Source organism: Pundamilia nyererei, unplaced genomic scaffold (genome assembly GCF_000239375.1).
Source record: "Pundamilia nyererei isolate P.nyererei 1_Seehausen unplaced genomic scaffold, PunNye1.0 scaffold00047, whole genome shotgun sequence".
Lineage (NCBI taxonomy): Eukaryota > Metazoa > Chordata > Actinopteri > Cichliformes > Cichlidae > Pundamilia > Pundamilia nyererei.
Genome location: NW_005187448.1, coordinates 617,178 through 636,704, shown reverse-complemented (window position 1 = coordinate 636,704; position 19,527 = coordinate 617,178). Strand labels below are relative to the sequence as shown.

General features: G+C 42.0%; 1 protein-coding gene across 2 annotated transcripts in view; it reads left to right on the top strand.

Annotated features, from left to right (window-relative positions):
• Positions 1 to 1,214, top strand: part of cacna2d3a (calcium channel, voltage-dependent, alpha 2/delta subunit 3a) — a 123,506-nt gene extending 122,292 nt beyond the window's left edge. For both annotated transcript variants that reach the window (XM_013910724.1, XM_005732471.1), the window contains 2 exons: positions 133 to 215; positions 325 to 1,214. In XM_013910724.1, coding sequence (XP_013766178.1) covers positions 133 to 215; positions 325 to 417 — 176 coding nt within the window. In that variant the 3' untranslated portion in view covers positions 418 to 1,214. The remainder of the gene's footprint in view (positions 1 to 132; positions 216 to 324) is intronic.
• The last annotated feature ends 18,313 nt before the right edge of the window (positions 1,215 to 19,527 follow it).

The window sequence follows — 19,527 nt, the reverse complement described above, 5'->3', positions numbered from 1 at the left end:
ACACACACACACACACACACACACACACACACACACACAGGCATTCCTTTTGCATTCAAACAGGAAATATACTCCAGCAGGAGTAATGCTGAGTGTACATGTCCTCTAGTATTGCCTTAACTCCAACTGCACATAATGAATCTCTGAAGTGCGAAAGATTGAAGATGCAAAAGGACAGGAGGCGCCCAGACACCTGCCACCCTTTTCACCCAGAGGTACATATACTGCAATGTACAATAACTCACTATAGTAAAAGTCCTGTTTCGTATACCTCTGATTCAAATAAAACATATCTGTTCCCATAATGCCCCTCTCTTTCTCTAGGAAAACTCAATGGAGTGTGGGGGAGCTGTGAATCTTACCCAGTCTCTTGTTACGACACTGCTCTGCCTACTTGTGGCGTTGTTCCCCAGGTGACCAGAGCTGACCATGCCTCTCCACTGAGAACTTTACTTGGGTCGGATTGGCTCGGCATGCAAAAGAGTCGCAATGATGCCACCGAAAAAAAACAAAAAAACAAAAAACACTCCTGCCCCATATAAAGTTGTGCCCAATTTCAACTCACCACCTACAAAGTCCCTAGCCCTGACGTGCCATCCTACAAGGTAAATATCTGAAAGGATTAATAATGGATACAGCTGCTAAGTAGTAATAATTAAGGTGCTTTAGCAATATCACGAGGTTTTTGAGGAGATACAAAGTTTAGAATCACATAGTAATAATGCTGACAATGCACTTAGTAGCTTAAAAACTGCACAAGTGGTTGAGTAACACCCACAGACACTAGCACCACAACGTTCAGTCCTTTCAGGTAGCAGCTAATGGGCTGGGTCTGTAGCTGGGCTTGGAACTGGGTATTAAAGCCACGTAACACCCACATGGATAAAGACAGATACACATGGCCAACTTTGACTTTTTATGAAGATAAAAAAAAAGAAAACAGATAATACTGATGATGATTATATGTGGCTGGGGTTGTGATGAAATGTCTGTCTGTTAATATTTTTTTTCCACAATGAGAAAATAAAAGAGTTCTAGTGTATGTATATAAAAATATATTGTAACAAAAGAGTCTTATTTATGATTTGCAAGTGGTACCCATAAACTGTGACTACGAGATGTTTGAGTCCTCTGATGTGAGTGGTTGTTAATATTTGAGCTTTGCCTTATTAAACAACATTGGTCCTGTTTATGTACTTTTGAAATAAAATGATGTTGAAAAAATTTATGTGGTTGTCGAAAGATGTTGTCGAAAGGAGCTTAGCATAGCAGATATTCGCTAAAATGAAATATGAATCATTATTTTTCGTATATTGCGCTGTTGTTTTTGGCAGATTTGACTGATTAATACAGAGTCTGCTCTTGGTCTGGGGAAATATTTGGCTGCTTTGTGACCTCCCCATAAACAGAGATGCAGCAACTGTGTGTGTGTGTGTGTGTGTGTGTGTGTGTGTGTGTGTGTGTGTGTGTGTGTGTGTGTGTGTGTGTGTGCACGCACGCGGAATTGCATGTTCATCTGGTGTTTCACTGTTTTGTCATTCACGTACCCCCTCTGCCCCAGAGGCTCATCCTCCCGTTCAAAGAAACAATAAAGACCACGACACTGGAATGGAAGACCAACACAACAACCATCTGTATCTGCTTAGAAATAGACCAGGGAATTGCATAGGAACAGACACTCTTCTGACACACACACATGTACGCATACATGCAATAACACAATTTTTAGAGTAGTGCAAAGAGAGCCACATATACATATGTTATGCTGCAAATAAAAAGCAACAAAGACGTTTTCAGTGCCGGTCAGAGGAAGCGCTGCCGTGGCCTCCACATCAACACCGAGGTCCCTGCGGTCAACAATGGGACATGCTTCATCTCCCCCTCTTTCCCCACCTCTCAACGAGCCGGTTCTGTGAAACTCCAGCTCCAGCGGCGAGGTAATTCTCAGCGTCCTAGTGGTCTAATCTATTCTCCTCTGTTTAATTGAAATCGTCCCTTCAGCAGAACTTTGTGACTTTAATCATTCCCAGTTCTCTTCCTCTCTCTCTGGTCCAAAGACTCCCTGACTTGCTTGTGGGTCATTTATCACCGCGTAATGGGATTGGAGCTGTTTTGGGTCAACACGCATCCAACCCAGTCTGTGATTCCTTCCTGTTTGCCAGATGAGTTATGGGAAAGTGCATCCAGTGTGTGTACAAAAGGCAGACTTGGGAAAGCTTTCTTCTTTCTGGGGTGTTGCCACAATGGCAGCCCTGTTGCCCCCTTCCTTGTTCCTGTGAGTGATAAATGTTCATCTGTGTTTTCTGTAAGCCATTTTGCCCTCACACTGATGGATACATAAGCCAATCAGGTGCTAAAAATGCCTGCAAATGCTTCCACTCTGTTTTCTGGATTTCCCACAGCACGCAGCTGCTTATGCACACAGGTGACAATGACAAAAACACTTTAATAAAGTAGGAAGAAACAGGGGGAGGGAAAACAATGAAAGAGGGAAAAGAAACTAACTTTAACTGGGACAAACTTAATTTGAAGAAGAGCCTTTGAAAAAGCCATCCCCATCTGTCAGAGAAGAAAGACTCAAAGAAGAACTAAGTGACAAACAATGGGGGTATTTTCATCCGCATTCCTTCCCAGTGATCCAATCTGCACTGCTGTTTGAGGTGGGGAGGAACCCCTAAGAGAGGAGTCACTTGGACACAATGCCCTAAAGGGGCCCTGAAGTTCAAACCCAACATATCCATCAGCACTCATGCTACTCTAACTCTGTTCACCATTATGCACAAGACAAATCTCCTTTGCTAATATATCGGAAGACAAGCGATGGCTGAATCGCACATTCAGGCATTTCTGCATACATGCACGATGAACACAATATGCATGGGCGGTCACGCAAAGGGCAAAACTTTCGGTGTTACCTCCAATGGCGTGGATACCAGTGGTGGTTTGCTTCGAGGACCACAGATATGTTTAAATGGAAATGATTCTGAGCAGCTGAACCACACCAGGACCACACACAGGCTCGCTGACCACAACACAGCAGAGCTGAGACAAGCTGGGAAAACACACACACACACTACTCTGTCCACATTCCACAGGGTGACTAGCAGCATCAGCACTGCAACCCACTGTCTGCGTGTAATCTTATACTTGCATAGATCGGGGTTACTACAGCAAATGTCTTAATTTAGAGAAACAATGATAGGAAAGCCCTTATTGCAAGATGGCCTGACTGCGCTTAAAGGGTTTAATGGTTCATTACATCGACTGCGCTTTTGTAGCTTGGCTTTCATCAATGGCGTGTTTAGGTTCGCCATCATGTCCTCAGCTCTGCCCTTGTTTACCTCCTCTTTCACTCTCCTTCACCTTTTTCCCTGCTGCCCGTGGTAGTGATAATGAGCAGACCTGTCGACTCACATGTGCCCGCGCACTCACACATCGGAAAAAGCCGAAGCAGACCCCAAAGACAAATTTGTTCCTGTGGGTGTCAGGAGACACGCTGCTGCCAAGGTTGGAGCAGCGAGCAGAAAACATGCGCTCTTAACACACACACGTACGCTACGAAATAGTTGCCTACCCCATGCTGTGACAGGAAGAAAAGCCTTCAGTACTTAGAGACCTCTTGGCGAGCTAGAGGACCTGACAGCCAGCTGTACTAATACACTTTGTATATTCGTGTGAGTGTGTGTGTGTCTGTGTGCAAGAAAGCAAGAAAATGGGAGAAAGCTAGTGTGAGAAGCTGAGAAACTATATCTCACTGTTTTTGAACTCTGGTTAGGATTAGCATGCAGTATACATTTGGTGAACAGAGTGTCCGTAATTCACAGGCTTGAAGTTCATCAATTATCTCTCAGACAGTCAGCTTACTTTCATCAACCACACGCTGAAAAACAAAACCAGAACAAATCAGGCGGATATTTAGCATTCCATCCTGTGTTTGTGCAAACAAGCTGAGTGAGATTTTTCAGCATTAGCATATTCAGCGGAGTCTTTGTAGCTACAAGCCGACCTCTGCCAACTCATCTAGTCCACGAAAATCCTCATTGGTTTACACATGGCAATGGCCTGGAGGGGCATACTTATTGGCTCCCTGAAACAGGAAGTGGCTAAATGGGCCCCCCGCTTTTGCCTCTGCTACTCAAATGCACCCAGTCTGTTTTCAGTGTGCAGCTTAACAGAATGGACAGTCAGGAGTGTGGACGAGGAGAGAGGGGAGGGTAAGCAGGGAAAGTAGGAAAGCTAGATTGGAGGTCAGGGAGGCAATGGAGGGAAAAGGCGGTCTGTTTGCAGCGGGGTAGGTGGTCGAACAATACCATAGCCCAAAGCAAGCAACGCCATTGGCTCCCAGCCTTGGTTTGTCCCCAGGTCTCTATATTGTGTTGGGACTGGGAACCGCTGTGAGTATTGTGAGCACTTTAGCATTTCCTCGAATCACAGTTCATCAGTATCAGCATATTTGTCTTGGATGAAGGACCGATCAATGAGTTAGGGACGATTGGGGGTTTGGCTCCCCCCACAGCGTGGTATAAATCCCGCTGTGCCGATGAAGGCTGAATGTTGATATGATAATTGATGTAGTGTTTTTTTGGTACGTGGCGTCTCTGGGCATGGTGCGGTTGCATTACAAACTTTTATAGAGGTTCGTGCATGCGTGTGTGTGTGTCCATCTGTCATGTTTGATTTGTATCTTTATACCGAGCTAGAGAGCCGCTCCGGCTAACCCTCTGTGAACTCAGTGTAGACAGAGCTAAATGCTCGCTCTTACTGGCACATGTGCAAGTGTTTGCATTTGTTTGTGTGTTGCATGCACGTGCTATGCTTGTTTTGCTTTTCTCGTGTGGTGCATGTTAAATAGCCACACAGTATACGTCAACATGTACTGTATGTTGTTTATGTCCTGTATAGTTTTTCTATTCTTGTATATATGAGCCTGTGAATCAAAGACACGTACATACGTGCAAATTTGGTCAGACTGATGAGCCCCATGTTGTGTGTAAGGTTGGCCTAGGGATTTCAACGCCCTTATTTCACATAGCAGAGCAGTGAAAGAAAGGCTAAGGTTACAACCACAGGCCCTGACAAAAACAATCTCTGCAGCCATGTGACATTTGTATGCCCTAGTGTCCCTCACACACCCCATTTCTCACTCCTTTCTAACCCTTCCCTCACCCATCATTACCCTCTTGACCCTAGAACTATCCAAAGGCTTGCCATTGACTCTAAGTCCGCTGTTCGCTCTTACTCTAACCACCATCACATCCATTCACTGTATCTGCACATGTCAGGGAGCACATGAGCACTTGTGCCAACACCTTTATGCTTATGTGCACAGTATGCGCTTCCATGTGCTGCATGTATTCAGTCCTCCTGTTCTCTCTCAAACTAACTGTCTGGAGCCATTAAAGTGTATGACATCACAGCAAGTAATGCTGGGTGCTGATGTGTGTTTTGTGGTCGAGCCGAGCCGGGATGTGACGCCGTCTGTTTGTTTTTCAAGAGCTGGAGTTGGAAGAGAGTCCCGGGGAGCAAGCTGATTAGAGCTGTCATTTATGTAACCATTGCAGTTCCATGTTGCAATTAAAAATAATCAGAGCTGCTATATACTTGAGACATGATCTCGTCATAGCCCAGAGGCTTTATGTGCATATGATTGCATGTCTATGGGTGGGTGTGTGTGTGTTTGTGATTTAATATTGCTTGCTTGCGAGTGTATAAAGAGTATTATTAATGAGCTGTGTAATAGAAAAACCCTGCAGTGTGTCATTACTTGGAAAGGAAAAGGAACTAATACACAATTTGATTTGTCAGGCCAAGAAGTTGAGTTTAAAGGAGACAATGGCCAAGAGAGAGGAAGTCACGAGGAAGCTACGGATAACAAGAGTGTGTGTTTCCAAACTGGTAGTTAACCTCTGCCTCTTTGAGTGTAGAAATGTGGACTAATCTTTCTGAAAGGCCAGCATCATTTATAAAACGTGTGAGCGAAATCACAAATCAGCATCTGCTACTGTGTGCTTGCAGACTACTTCTCCCTCCTCCCTTTCTGAAAGCGTCCTCCACTTAAACTTGTGAACTTTATTTCCACCTCATTCACTGTATGTTATTTCATTCTCTCGTGAATAGGCTTTCATTCTGTTCTCGCTCACTGCAACTTATTTCCACAGCTGGGTGTGAATTCCTCCACTGCTCTGTTAATCTTATACATTATCCCCAACTCACGGCAAAACAGTCCTGTGTACAAGAATAAATATTTATCGCAAGCATGGGCAGACACAAAAATCCATACACTGTATATATATTGTAGCATACTGAAATTTAAATGTGTTATTGCTAGTTGTTCCACGCAATAACACATTTGATTGAATTTTACTTAAAAATGTTGAACTGACTCAATGAAAAGCCAAAACACTAAAAACGTTTATTTTCATTTTTAACTTGCATTTTAGTTATTTGTGTTATATGTGATATTTCAACGAAATGTTGTTTCTTTCAGTTTCTTTTATTGAGTCAGTTTTACAATTTAGAGTAAAACACACCGTAAAAATAAAAAATCCTAAAAAACAGTAATATTCCAGCAGCTGGGGCGCCAAAATAATAACAGAAAATAACAGAAAATAACTTTAACTTTAACAATTTAATGTGATTAAACAATGAAATTACCTATAAACAAGGTCAATAAATGCAGCACTATGAATAATAATACTTTAATGTACAGAAATATACAGTTAACAGTTGGTTTAAATAATAATAATAATGGATTGCATTTATATAGCGCGTTTCGAGACCCTCAAAGCGCTGCACAATTGCACTATTCATTCACACACTGGTGGAGGCAGCTACAGTTGTAGCCACAGCTGCCCTGGGGCAGACTGACAGAAGCGAGGCTGCCATATCGCACCATCGGCCCCTCTGACCACCACCAGTAGGCGGTAGGTGAAGTGTCTTGCCCAAGGACACAACGACTGAGAGTGTCCAAGCCGGGGCTCGAACCGGCAACCTTCCGATTACAAGATGAACACCCAACTCTTGAGCCACGATCGCCCTAAATAAGATTGTTTGATATAAAAAAAAGTTTATAAGAATAATTTAATATATTTTTCCATAGCATTACATTTGAATTTAACAGTACAATCTTTCAAATAACAGACAAATATTTGTGAAATTATGATGCATTTGTGAATGTATTTTAACAATCTGCATATGCACACGTACAGACAAATACATTTAAAAAACAAGAAAATTATGTTTTATTACATTTACAATGATTTTATGTTATTTTACATTTGAAATGTAAAATCAGTCTATTTATGTAAATTTAATGATGTTCTAGAAGAACAGTACAAAACTGTAAAAATACTTTTATATTACAATTTTTTACAGTGCACAGTCGGTTTTTTTAGGAATTGCTTAACACATTTGGGTGGAACAACATCCCACAACTTATTTTACTTAAAAAACTCGTTTTCAGTGTTGTTATCAAAAATCCTCCTCACATAAGTATATTTTTCCCACTTGTTGTGACTTTGAACTGCAGCTCTGCTGAGATTCTAGCTTCAGTTTGAATAGAGAGCTATGTTTCAGGACAGACTTTAACTATAATCTCAGGTGGTTCAAAGCAGTCAAACATAAGATAAAGAACTAAATCTAAAGATGTCTAGATTATCTAAGTAAACACTTGCAGATGGTTTTGAAGAGTTCCTTTATACGCTTCAGTTCCTCCTGCTTTATCTCAGATTTCCATTTTAATCAATGGGACTGCCCTCACTGTAACTATAATTACTGTTCTCAGCACTGGACAACAGTGGAAAAATATTGCAGGTAATTAAAGCTCTGATTAACAGATCTGACTGCATGCAGTAAGAAAAACATGTAAAGAAATCAAAATGTGTTTTCGATTCCTCATATTAGCCACCTTTGTTTTGCAGTCTTGGCATCCTCTCAGCCATGAGGCAGTCACCTGGAATTCTTCTCCAACAGTCTTGACGAGTTCCCACATATGCTGAGCACTTTTTGGCTGCTTTTCCTTAACCCTGCGGTCCAACTCATTCCACCTCTGTTAAGTTTAGGTCAACACCTGTTAATTGAAAACAATCCCAGGTGACCACCCCGTGAAGATGGTAAAGATAAAGATATTGCCAATAGTCTGTAAAGCTGTCATCAAAGCAAAGAGTAGCTGCTTTGGGGAATCTAAATGATGTAAAAAGAGTTTGCTTTGTTCAAACCTTTGTCTCGTTCTTTTAAGTTTCAACTGGATTTTGTTTACACAAATTTTACATTATAGATACAAATCCAATAACTGCTTATGAGCAACCATTTGGCAAAAGAGAGGGGGAAAACTTTTAACAGGAGGAAACCTCAGACAGAACCAGATTCAAAGTGAGTGGCCATGTAGACGCGAGGAAAAGAAAGGACAGAAAAAAAAGAGCACAGAGAGACAACAAACAATATAACACTCAGCACGTTGGTGGGACCATGTAACCGCCGACCAGTAACCAGGAACATGCAGCTGCCAAGACAGAGATGCTTGTAGAAAGGGGGAGGACTCTCCCTGCAGAATGAAAAAAGGACAAACTATAGGATATAGAAGACACAATAATAATGGCATATATTATGTCACGGCATGGGAGTGCCTCCCAGCTCTCGAGCCTGGAGCTGCTTATCTGAGAAAATAATTGCAGACCATTCAAACCAGCCCAGCCCTGCCTTACCAGCCAAATGCCTCGTGATTGTACTGATGGAGAGAAATGGGCCTGATCCTAATAAACTAAGTATTTATGGAGTGAGGGTAACAAGCTGAGTCAGAAGAGTAATTTTGGCCAGCATCTGTTTATATACTTTTTTTTAACAGTCTCCCTGGTGTAAACAGTGTGTGTGGTTTTCAAACACTAAATGCCTGCTACATTAAAACACCAGATCTCTGCTACTTCTAAGAGTCTACATTGCTTTGAAAGCATAAACGCATAAACGCAGCTTGATAGGAAACAGTGAAATGTTAAGTTGTTAAAGGAAAATATCACCCAAAGAACAGACTGGCTGATACAGAGAGAAGAAGGACGTAAGTAAGTAAGTGAGAGCACGTGCATGTTGGGAAAAAGCATTTTTATTTTGTTGAAATAAATTCTGATGTTCTTTAAATGTGCATGCATGAACGAAGGGTGGCTGGAATAAAGGAGAGCTTTGGTGTCTCTGTACATATGCTAAGACATTTTTTCTAAATTCATCATTGCGGGAAAATTTGTCAAGATGGAACTGCTGACAAATTTTACTCATAGATCCTGTTTAAGTTTGAATATTTATTCCTTTTCTACACATGGAATAAATTCATTATGAGTGATAAGGTCTTCTTTTAAATCGCTCTTTAAACACACTGAGTAAATCAGAATTAGAGTGTATTGCCAATTTCTCTATACGTATTTCAGGGCAGGATGTCAAATTACAAAAAGTCCAACCCTGTGACTTAGAAATGATGTTTATATACTACTAATTTGTGTTGAGTGCCGAGGGGTTACAGGGTATGCGCATTGCATTATGAGCATGAATGAGACAATTATTTTGGAGCATTGAGTATTTCCCAGATGTGTCCTCCACAGTTTAAATCTAAATTACACCCTTGGGTGAAAGTCAGTTGAAGGTGAAAGCACATGTAAATTGCTTAGGTGCAGGTCTGCAATTGCTCTTTTTCCCTCTTTTTTTGCACCCTGAGATCATACATTTTTAGGTGTATTTTCTTGTTAGACTTGGGGAACCTCTTGCCAAAACCCTGTCTCTTTTCTATGGTATTTACAAAAGTACTGGGTATTTAAATCAGGTACTGAGTCATGTGTGTGTACATTTCTATCTACATATCTTTTGAATGTGTCTTGCTATTTACAACCATAAAACACAAGAGAAGCTTCTTTCAGCAATCCCTTAGTTCATAAGGGGTCCCAGCAGTATCTGCATATTTCTTATGGGAGATTTTTACACTAGACACCCTTCCTGATATGTGTCCCCACCTGGAACCCAACTGGGTGTCTTTAATGTGGCATGCAAATGTGTTAACCACTACAGTGTGGAGCACTCAAAGTTAAAACATCTTGGTACAAAGGAAGATGTGCTCATCTATTCAGACCACCAAACCAAACAGCTTTAGAAGGTGTATCCAGATCAAGGTTCAGGAAGCTTGATTGGAGTCACAATGGAGGGTGGTTGATGATGCGTCGTTGGATGCAAGTATCCTCTGTGTATCAGTTTTTAGGCCATTTCTGAGGTCTTATTCCTGAATGCATGTGTGCAATTATTGCCTGATGTGGTTAGTCATAGGAAGTATTATTAGCTAAAACAGTTCTTAATATTAACACGATTGTGCCGACTCACAGAGCAGAGAGCCATGACTTTTGAATTAATAAGAATGGACGTCAAGTATAAATATCCTTTGAAACACGTTTATACGAACCAAAAATCCGAAAGCATTGGCAACATAATGGTTTTCAATAGCACGCAGAGAGAATCAAAGCTGGACGGGGCACTCAGCTGGTGTGGATGAGGGTGTCAGCTGAACACATGCAATGTTTTCATAACATGAACCGTGTTCCTAGATAAAATTCACCAGAGTTTATTTTTGTAAATGTTCAATGAATACCCACTTTCCCTATTAATTTCCCAGCTAAGCACAGGAAGACAAACAGTAAAGCTGTTAAGCAGCTGAGCGGACCTTCTTTTTCCATATTCATAACTTGTTATAAGGACCTGGAGGGCAGATACGCACCTTAAACTTGGCAGATGGTGTCACTTTGGATCGAGGACTTCCCTACTGCTTTCTCTGTGCACTCCCTGTGGTTCGCTGTCTCGCTGTCTCCCTCCCAGTCTCTCATCCCCCCCCTTTTTTTTCATTGGGGGGGAATTCACCTCCATAATTTATTTCATGCAGGAAAAAGACATTGTGGGCTCATAAATCAAGAACACTTTATATAAAAAGAAATGAAAGCCGCCTGCATATGGGATGTTTTAGCTCACATTCTTAGCAGTTCGACATGTAATAAAAGAAATATGGAATTTTCACCTCAGGTCTCTATCAATAAAACAAATGTGAGCACTGAATATAGCTCTCTGTTCTTGAGCTCACGCTGCACCGTGGCATTCGCACAGCTTGATTTGTTAGACACAGGAGTGGATGTCTGCGCTAGGAAGGCAAACGGAGTACAGGTAGAGTTCTTTAAGTGTGATCTACACCCGTGGAAAGATCGTTCTTATCTTAGCAGATATATGGTTTAAGACCCTTTCGTGACCGAGTTTCCCAAAGCATTTAAAAGAAAAAAGTTTTGTCCACAGACAGGTTTATGCGTCAGGCCAAATCTTACACCGCAAATCTGTGGCTATGGACATTAGCAGCACACTCATATTTTTGAGTTTTATAACAGAAAACCAGAAAGTGCACAGTTTTCACACAGGAATGCCAACAACGTTTGTCAGATGTCTAAATGCGCGTATATCCGTCAAAAAGTATACCTGCAGTGTTTGAAAGCTTATCTGAGCATCACAGGGTGGCTTCATTTTATTTTGCCCTGTCACAGTTCTACGTATGATGTGACGTGTAGCTGTTAGTCTGTTAAGCCAACACTGTAATCTGTGCTCTCTGCTGTTTGTGGGTTTTAAACAGTCAAGTTGAGGATGCTGCGCCTCCCTTGAGGAGAGATCGTGTTACTCTGGGATACCGCTGAAAGCTTCTGCTACCGTCTTATGCTTCTTTTTCATTTGATGGTGTTGCATTGCCACTCTCTACAACTCAAGCTGAACCGGAGCCACAAAGAGCTAAACACACAATTTTCAAGCAGTACTTTCAAAAGTTGCCAGAGTCACCCATTCTTTGTCAGTTCACAGATGTGGGTGTGCCTCTGCTAGATCGCAGTCTCATCTTAAAACATGCTTAAAGATGGAAGTCATGTCTGTGTAGCTGCTTCAGAGTGTGTTTGTGTCTGAGATTTGTGCTCTCGTAAAGCCCAATGCGGTCCGAGGAACAGCCATATATTACGATCATGCAGAAAACAACCACGTCCTCCTCCTTCTCCGTACCCTCCCTCACCTATTTCTCCAGTCATCACTCCTTTTCTGAGTCTAATGTTGAAATAGCAGATGATGTGACACGTTACATGTTGTGCCGTCTGACTTTGTTGTGCACACATTTGATGACGGTTGTAGCTTTATCCAGGGAGAATGTGCATATCTGCTTGCTGTGCTGCAAAGTTCTGTAGAATTGTGCCAAAACAGTAAAAGAAGTCAGTGAGCTGGTGGCTGCAGTAGGTTAAGTTAATACACCGTCTCCCTCGAGCTACAGTGCAGGGGGACAGGTCTAAAAGGAATGTCAGTCTCTTAAAACCCTTCGGGTGAGGACTTAGGAACCACGGTCTGACTGAAAACACCTGCACCTTATAAGGGCCAGTGTACAGAGAGCTTCAACAGCCTGATCCAACATACACATTCATGAATGTTCGCTTTCACACAAATACACATCCATAGGCTGAACACACACGCACACACGCGCACATAAAATGAGACATTTGTGCTCGCACACAGAGCAATGCAAAAATTCTCATAAATGCTGCGTGTACAGCTTGTGTCATCTTTTCCACGACTACCCAACGCTAGGTAACATTTTTTTGTATCTTTTCCTCCAGGATTGAAGTGAAATGAAATACTATCCACACATTATAGAAATGGACAGGACCCAAAAATGCTCTACACTCCCAAATAAACTTCCACTCAACTTCATTTCAGACTTTAAGGAGGAAAAAAACTCTTCTGCAGACAGTGAGTTATTTGTGCAAGTCTGAAACATGTCTGCAGACTTGCATTGGACTGTTGCTGGGATGGGTGACTGGTTTTACTGGTGCACCATGGGAGAGAGAGACATAGCGAGTGGAACAGCACGATCAGGACAGTGGAAACAATTTTCCTTGGCAGTTATGTATTTGTTGCCTTACAGACACCCTCCTCGTGAAGTGTAGCTTGCTAAACATCCCGTTGATTGCAAAGCATGTCTTCAGCTTGACATTTCAGCGCAATGTACCAAACGAGTTCGGTTCTTGTACGGTCAGTCGGTAACACCTGGTATATTTTAGTTGCTCTCCCCTCAATATGGTTTTTGAATTTAGTTATATTTCAAACCATTTCCAGAATGCGTGTTTTGGGCACTTGCCATCTAATGCGGACCCATCCAAGCAGTATAAAAAGAAGTGGCACAGCAGGATGCCTTTATAATTTAATTGTGTCTCATTAACCTAGCCTCGGGGCTGATGGCAGAGTGCACTATGCATCAGGTTAACACACTGCCTTAGTTAGTCTTAGCTTGTTTCCCTAGGCAGACGGCACGCTGTAGTGCTCCAACAATCATTAAGAACCACAGGACGAGTGATGAGCTAAAAGCTAAGCTGGAGACTGGATGGGAATCAGAGTGCTAAAAACACACAGATGGTGACAGTTTTAACACCGTGGTACCTGATATAGCCGCTTATGAAAGGAGTGCACACACAAGACTTTCATCCTGGAGAAGAGCATGATGAAACCAATGCCATGTATTGTTTGTGGGCAGAGCGCCGTTCTCACTTTCATTTCTGGCCGTCTTCTATATAAACAGGAAGCCATATTTCTCCGCACTGATATCCAAAAGAAAGTTTGGGAGAGCCACGGGGGAGAGAAGAAATATAGAATTAGTGTGATAGTGAAGTACATGAAGTGTAAGAGTGAAGGGCTGAGGGAAAAAAATGAGACAGTGAGGAAAATATTGGCACCAGATATTTCCCCCGTTTTGCTGCAGGGCTGAATATGTTTCTCCATGTTTCATATTTGAGCTTTTGAGTCAGAAAGAATTTCCTTATTCTATTGTCTGTAACTTTTTAACTTTCAAAGCCAATCTGGAACAATTTCAGGTGTTTTCTTTTATCGTATGTCCTTTTCTTCATAGTCCAGAGGTGTCCTGTTGATATTTCTACACATGTACACATTATTAATCAACAACAGAATAGGATTAGCGGCACATCAAGTTTGTGCCTTAACTCGGTGTGCTTTAGCGGATAATGTACTGTGTCACATGCATTTTAGATTTTGAGTTCAAATGTCGAACGTGGTTTCTGTGCCGATGTGTTTTCATCTTGTTTGCTGTGAAATTAGCTTCCACTTTGGCATTTGTGCAGCTGTGGAAAATGGATTCCAAGTAAATCTGAGGTATTTCCTATAAATGAGATAACTGGTCTGTCTCCAAGCTCTAAACTGAAGTCAGACTATATGAATTCAAGTCAAAGTATATGAGGATTCAAAGGCACGTGATTATTCACTGTGTCAGTGGTGAATAATGTCTTCCATCTAGGATAAGGGCTCAGGGGAGCCTCGCATGTAATGATGTGCACTGTTGTGTAGTATGTGTTTGCACTAATCTTTCTGCATTTGTCTGTGAGACCCTGGGGAACCAAATTTCTGGGTGTAAGAAGACCTAAAGCTGATCTGCCTCATTCTGCCTGACACTACAGCCAATCAAAACGTTTCCCTGAAAGCCCGAGTATTGTGTGCGTGCACGCACACGAACGCACACACATCACCAGCCGAGTGCCAGAACCCATTCATCAGGCCCTCATAGCCGGGCCCTGTCAACCTCCAGCCCCAGGCCTGCAGGCCTCAAGCCAGGGGCTCGAGTTCCGGGCTTCCCGCCAGTCTGTCATGGCGCTGGGCCACGGGCCAGCCTTCCATCAGCTTTGATGTGAGTTGGATAACCGAATGGCTGAAGAAGGGTGGCCTCTGAGAACAGGAGTTACACAGCACACGGAGCGGGTCAGTGAGCTGCCACAAGCATTCAGAATGTGTGTGCACATGCATGCACGTGCACTCTCTGGGGTTCAGATCTTTTTCTACTGAAGTTTCCATTGCATGTGCTCCGTGTTATAAATTAAACCAACGCTTGAAACATTTTGTATTCTAATATGATTAAGTGGGCTTAACTGTTTGATTTGGAGACTTTATAGACATGTATCTAATTAACATCACAATAAATACACTTTTTTATTACTCCATATTCAGACCTATAATTTTTCAGATTTTCATCACACTGGAGTCTGAAATATAGTATTTAATGGCGCTGGGAGCATAGAGATAGATTACATTGAAGGGAAGCAAGAAAAAAGCTTGTTTTCAACCAGTGCACTAATGCAACCCTCACTCTCGCTCATAACACATACGTGCACGTACATGTGACCAGAAACTTCACAGTGACACCTGCATCCACATGTCACAAAAATCCAACTAAGACTTGCACAATGCTTGTGTTAGTTTAGTGCTCAACTTACAAAACATTCATGTTTCAAAAACAACAAACGCTGATAAGGACGTATGCGCTGATTGACATTCGATCCAAAAACTGGGAGCTTTGATCAAACTGGAACAAGCACGTTTTGCTAACCGCTGTCTGACCTTTGAACATTTTAAGGAGGAAATCACCAAAGCAGAGTCCCTTCATATCTCCTTCATAGCTTTTGTTTTTGGTGCCTCTCTGTCTCACGTCTGTCCTATTATCTTCTATTATCTCCAACTTTCTTTAAACTTTTTTAGCCTTTTAGCTGTTTATCAAAAGGAATGATTCTCATTAAGCCCTCTGTCAGCTTGTTAAACAGAATCAGTTGGTGATGATGAGAGCGACGATCTTTCTCTGAGGTCAGCGAGGCTACGGAGGCTACTGGATCCACTGAGCACAATTAATTTCTCATAAAGTCAGTTCCTCTTTAGTTCATCTGAAAAACAAACTATCGTCAGACTTGAGAAATTCAAAATCTCCCTTACAGTGTTTATTCGTTTTATAATTACTGCTAAAATGTAGAAGCAGCGTTTTAGAAATGCTTTGGTCCTTTCCGAATCACACAAATAAACACGACACACAATACGTGGGACTGAGGTGACCTTTCCAAGCCCCCCCACCTCCACGAAGAGTCAGAGCCAATAGGAAATGTGAATGTTCCACAAGCAGTCCCTTACAGAAGGATATTCACCTTTAAAAGGTGTTAGGTTTATGGGATCTAGTGAGACTTTACCTGTATATCCAACTATTCCATTTTTCCATCTGCGCTGTGTTGATTCATTAACCACAAAGACCTCAGTGTAAAACCCCCGTTTAAACACCTTATTTCATTAAGTGCTTTTTAATGAGGGCACTAACTAGCCCAGGTGTCAGTCATCAGGAGAAGAGATGGCCAAAGCTGCTGGAAAATATGTCTTTCTGCGGTCTATAACATTTTTCTGTGATGGTAAAACTTATGATGAGTGCATGTGTCGATTCTAGTTCTTGCAAGTGCATCCTGTGTGACCTGTGCGGGGGAGTTTTTGCAGCGCCGTTCCTTAATAAATGAACTGGCAGCAACACGTTTCTCTCTGTTTCGTAATGCCACGACTGGGCCTCCGCTCTCATTTGCGGTAATAACACGGTCCATTTACTGTACTTATTTTCAACACAGCAAATTAATAAGTTTGTGTCGCTCTCAGATAGATTTCACAAATCTGGAAGCAAATGCTCCTCCTCAGTCTTAATCCTTGGCACTCTGCTTCAGTCAATGTGGCGTATCAGGTTTTCCCCGACTGTATGCTTTAAAGTATATCCATGACTGCACACCTGTATTTTATGATTGCAGCACTTTATAACATTTATCATCTATTTTAATTGTCGTTTCTCATATAACATAATCAGCTCCTTGCCCCTGATAGAGGCTAGGATTACTAGCAGGATTACTATTGCAACAACACATTAATTAAGTTAATTATTTATTAATAACGTTCTTATTCTAATCTTTATGTCAAGATTTGGGTGGCTTTTTGTTGTGGTGTGGGAGAGTGTGCAAAGGTGCTTCTGACTGATTACTGCTGGTGGCCAAGGACCCACCAGGTCTCTTAAATCTGACACTCAACACTTCAATGATATGCTTCATTAATAAGAGCATTAAAGAACATGACTTCATCTGCAGAAACAGTAGTTCATCAGTCATTGTCTGTGAGCTTCCTTTGTTATTTCCTCTACTTTTACTCCGTAATTCAGCAATCTGTCGCTTTTTTCTGTCCTTGTCATTGTTGCCTTTAAAATAAACTTCTCCTGCTGTCTAAGGTGAAACTCATAAATCTGTTGAAGCTCCTCAAAGTAAGGATGAAGTCAGTAAAATCATGTCTCTGAGCATTTTCTGTACTGATTGTGTAGATCAGTATCAGACAATGTTCATCTTGTAGCCTCCACGCCTACCTTCAAAAGAGTATTCCTGCATTCATGCTCGGTTTCTTGCAGTTGGCGTTGCGTCTTTCTTGGGTGTTTAGCAGATCCCCAGAGTCTTAGATGTCAATGTAAAGTTATCAATACACAGACAGGGTGAAGATGGAAAAGGAAGCTCAGTAACAGCTGTGCTATGCTTTGACCAAAACTGGGCAGAGCTGCGCTGATGTCTGAGCAACCCCAGGGGCCCACTTTAGTGTAATCCACAAAGGCTTAGCAGGCTGACAGCATCACTCAGCTACTGGCTCTGACCTGGCACTCAGCTCCCTGTGGGGCAGACACATCCACACACATGTAAAAAAGAAAGAGAAGATCCCATGGAAAACCATAAAGAAGAAAGTCTGTCTTAGACGTGCTTGTAAACATGTCTCATTGTGTAAAGTACTGCACATACTCGGAGAGGAAGCCATAACCCAAAGATGCGACGACAGTGAAAGTGCACGTGACCTCTGAAGCTGTGATATACAGAAAGACAGACCCAACAGAGAGCAGCTGATCAAATGTCACCTTTCTCATGAACGTTCTGTAAAATCAACTCAGATTTCTTTTATAAAGAAAAGTAATAATTTGGTAAAGTGGTCATTTAATACAGAATAACATACTGTAGCCTGTTACTGTCATATGAACGTGTTTCCACATCTGTGAGCAATAAAGCAAGATTACCTGCAGTGTGCTTGAATACTGTGCACACACACACACACACACACACACACACACAAGCAGCTAGTCTGCTGTGTTTACCTTTCCAATTATAATTACCTGCTGGGATGTCCTCTATTAATTCTGCTTTGCAGCTGTATGAGCTATAACAGTTGTGAATATCGTACATGACAATCAGTGCTAAATGAGTAGCCATGGTAACCAGGTCGACCCAATGAGACGAACTCAGCTCTGACATTAAGGTTATTAGAGGGAGAAAATTGATATCGAGCTAATAATAACTCATTGTCTCCCCTTTTCTCTCTCGCAGTCACATATACACACAGAAACCTCGGCCGTGGACATTGACAAATTGTGACCTCTATGTATAACCTTCCTATTTTCAGCCAGTTCTGCCCCATTGAAACAACTTGCGGTGCGAGTGGTTTCTTGGGGGGGACACTAGGATAGAACTGGCAGCGAGGGAAGGGAGAGCCGCTGCTGTGGAGCCGACTCGCCTTTCTGATCCAGTCCAGACTGTTTGCGACGTCACAGTGTGGTGCCCTGCCCTCTTTCTCTAAAACACACAACCACAATCTCAAATAGCTCTAAATGTAGCTCTGCGGAGTGCTCTTATTTTGGCCTGGTTGTTGTTTTACACCAAAAACCGGGAAATGGAACAAGCTTCACTTTCTTTGGAGAGATGAGCTTTGCCAGATGTTTGCGCTGACAGCAGGTTTTTTTTTTTTTTTGAGGCTTGTAGTAATGAGAATTTTTTTGTGCATCTCTAAGTTTTTTCTGCAGTGACAGTTTGATGTGAGCCACGATTTGATGTTGTCACATGAATAGAGGTTAATACGTAGCCCGCTACCTAATTCACCCGGCTATGGTGCAGCATGGTGACAAAAGACTGCGGTCAAGTGAGCCCTCACTTACGAAGTCACAGTCAAGCTAGCCGCCCCGCCAGCCGCACCTAAAATGTGGTTGCACTACTCTTACGCATATTACGGTATAGGTGCCGACTGGCTTAGAAACGCAGTGTTTTCTGTCCTGACTCTATTTTACTTCACAATCCACTCCCAGTTTTGGTTTATCTCCACTTTCCCCCCTGTGACCCACAGCCCAAATTACTGTATGATTCAGAGAAAATTAACAATAAAATTTGCCCAATTTACTCTACTGTACTTTTAATATTCTCATCTTTGAGCTCAGATTACAGGAAAACTGTAAGAGGTGACACAGATATTTCACTGGATTCGGACTCTAGGCCGTTGCCACTCGTCACCCTGTGATCCACAGCCAAATATACTGTACGGTTTTTGAGAAAATTGATAGTAAACTTTGCACAATTTACTCTACTGTACTCTATATATTCTCAACTTTAACCTCAGATTACAGGAAAACTGTAAGAGGTGACGCAGATATTTCACTGGATTATGACTCTAGGCTGTCGCCACTCTTCACCCTGTCATCCACAGCAAAAATTACTGTACGGTTTCTGAGATTGCTGTGTTGACAGAGTATGATAAAGGCTAAGAAAATATCAGAATCAGAATCAGAATACTTTATTAATCCCTGGGGGAAATTATTTTTTGTTACAGTGCTCCATTTTAAACCAACATTAA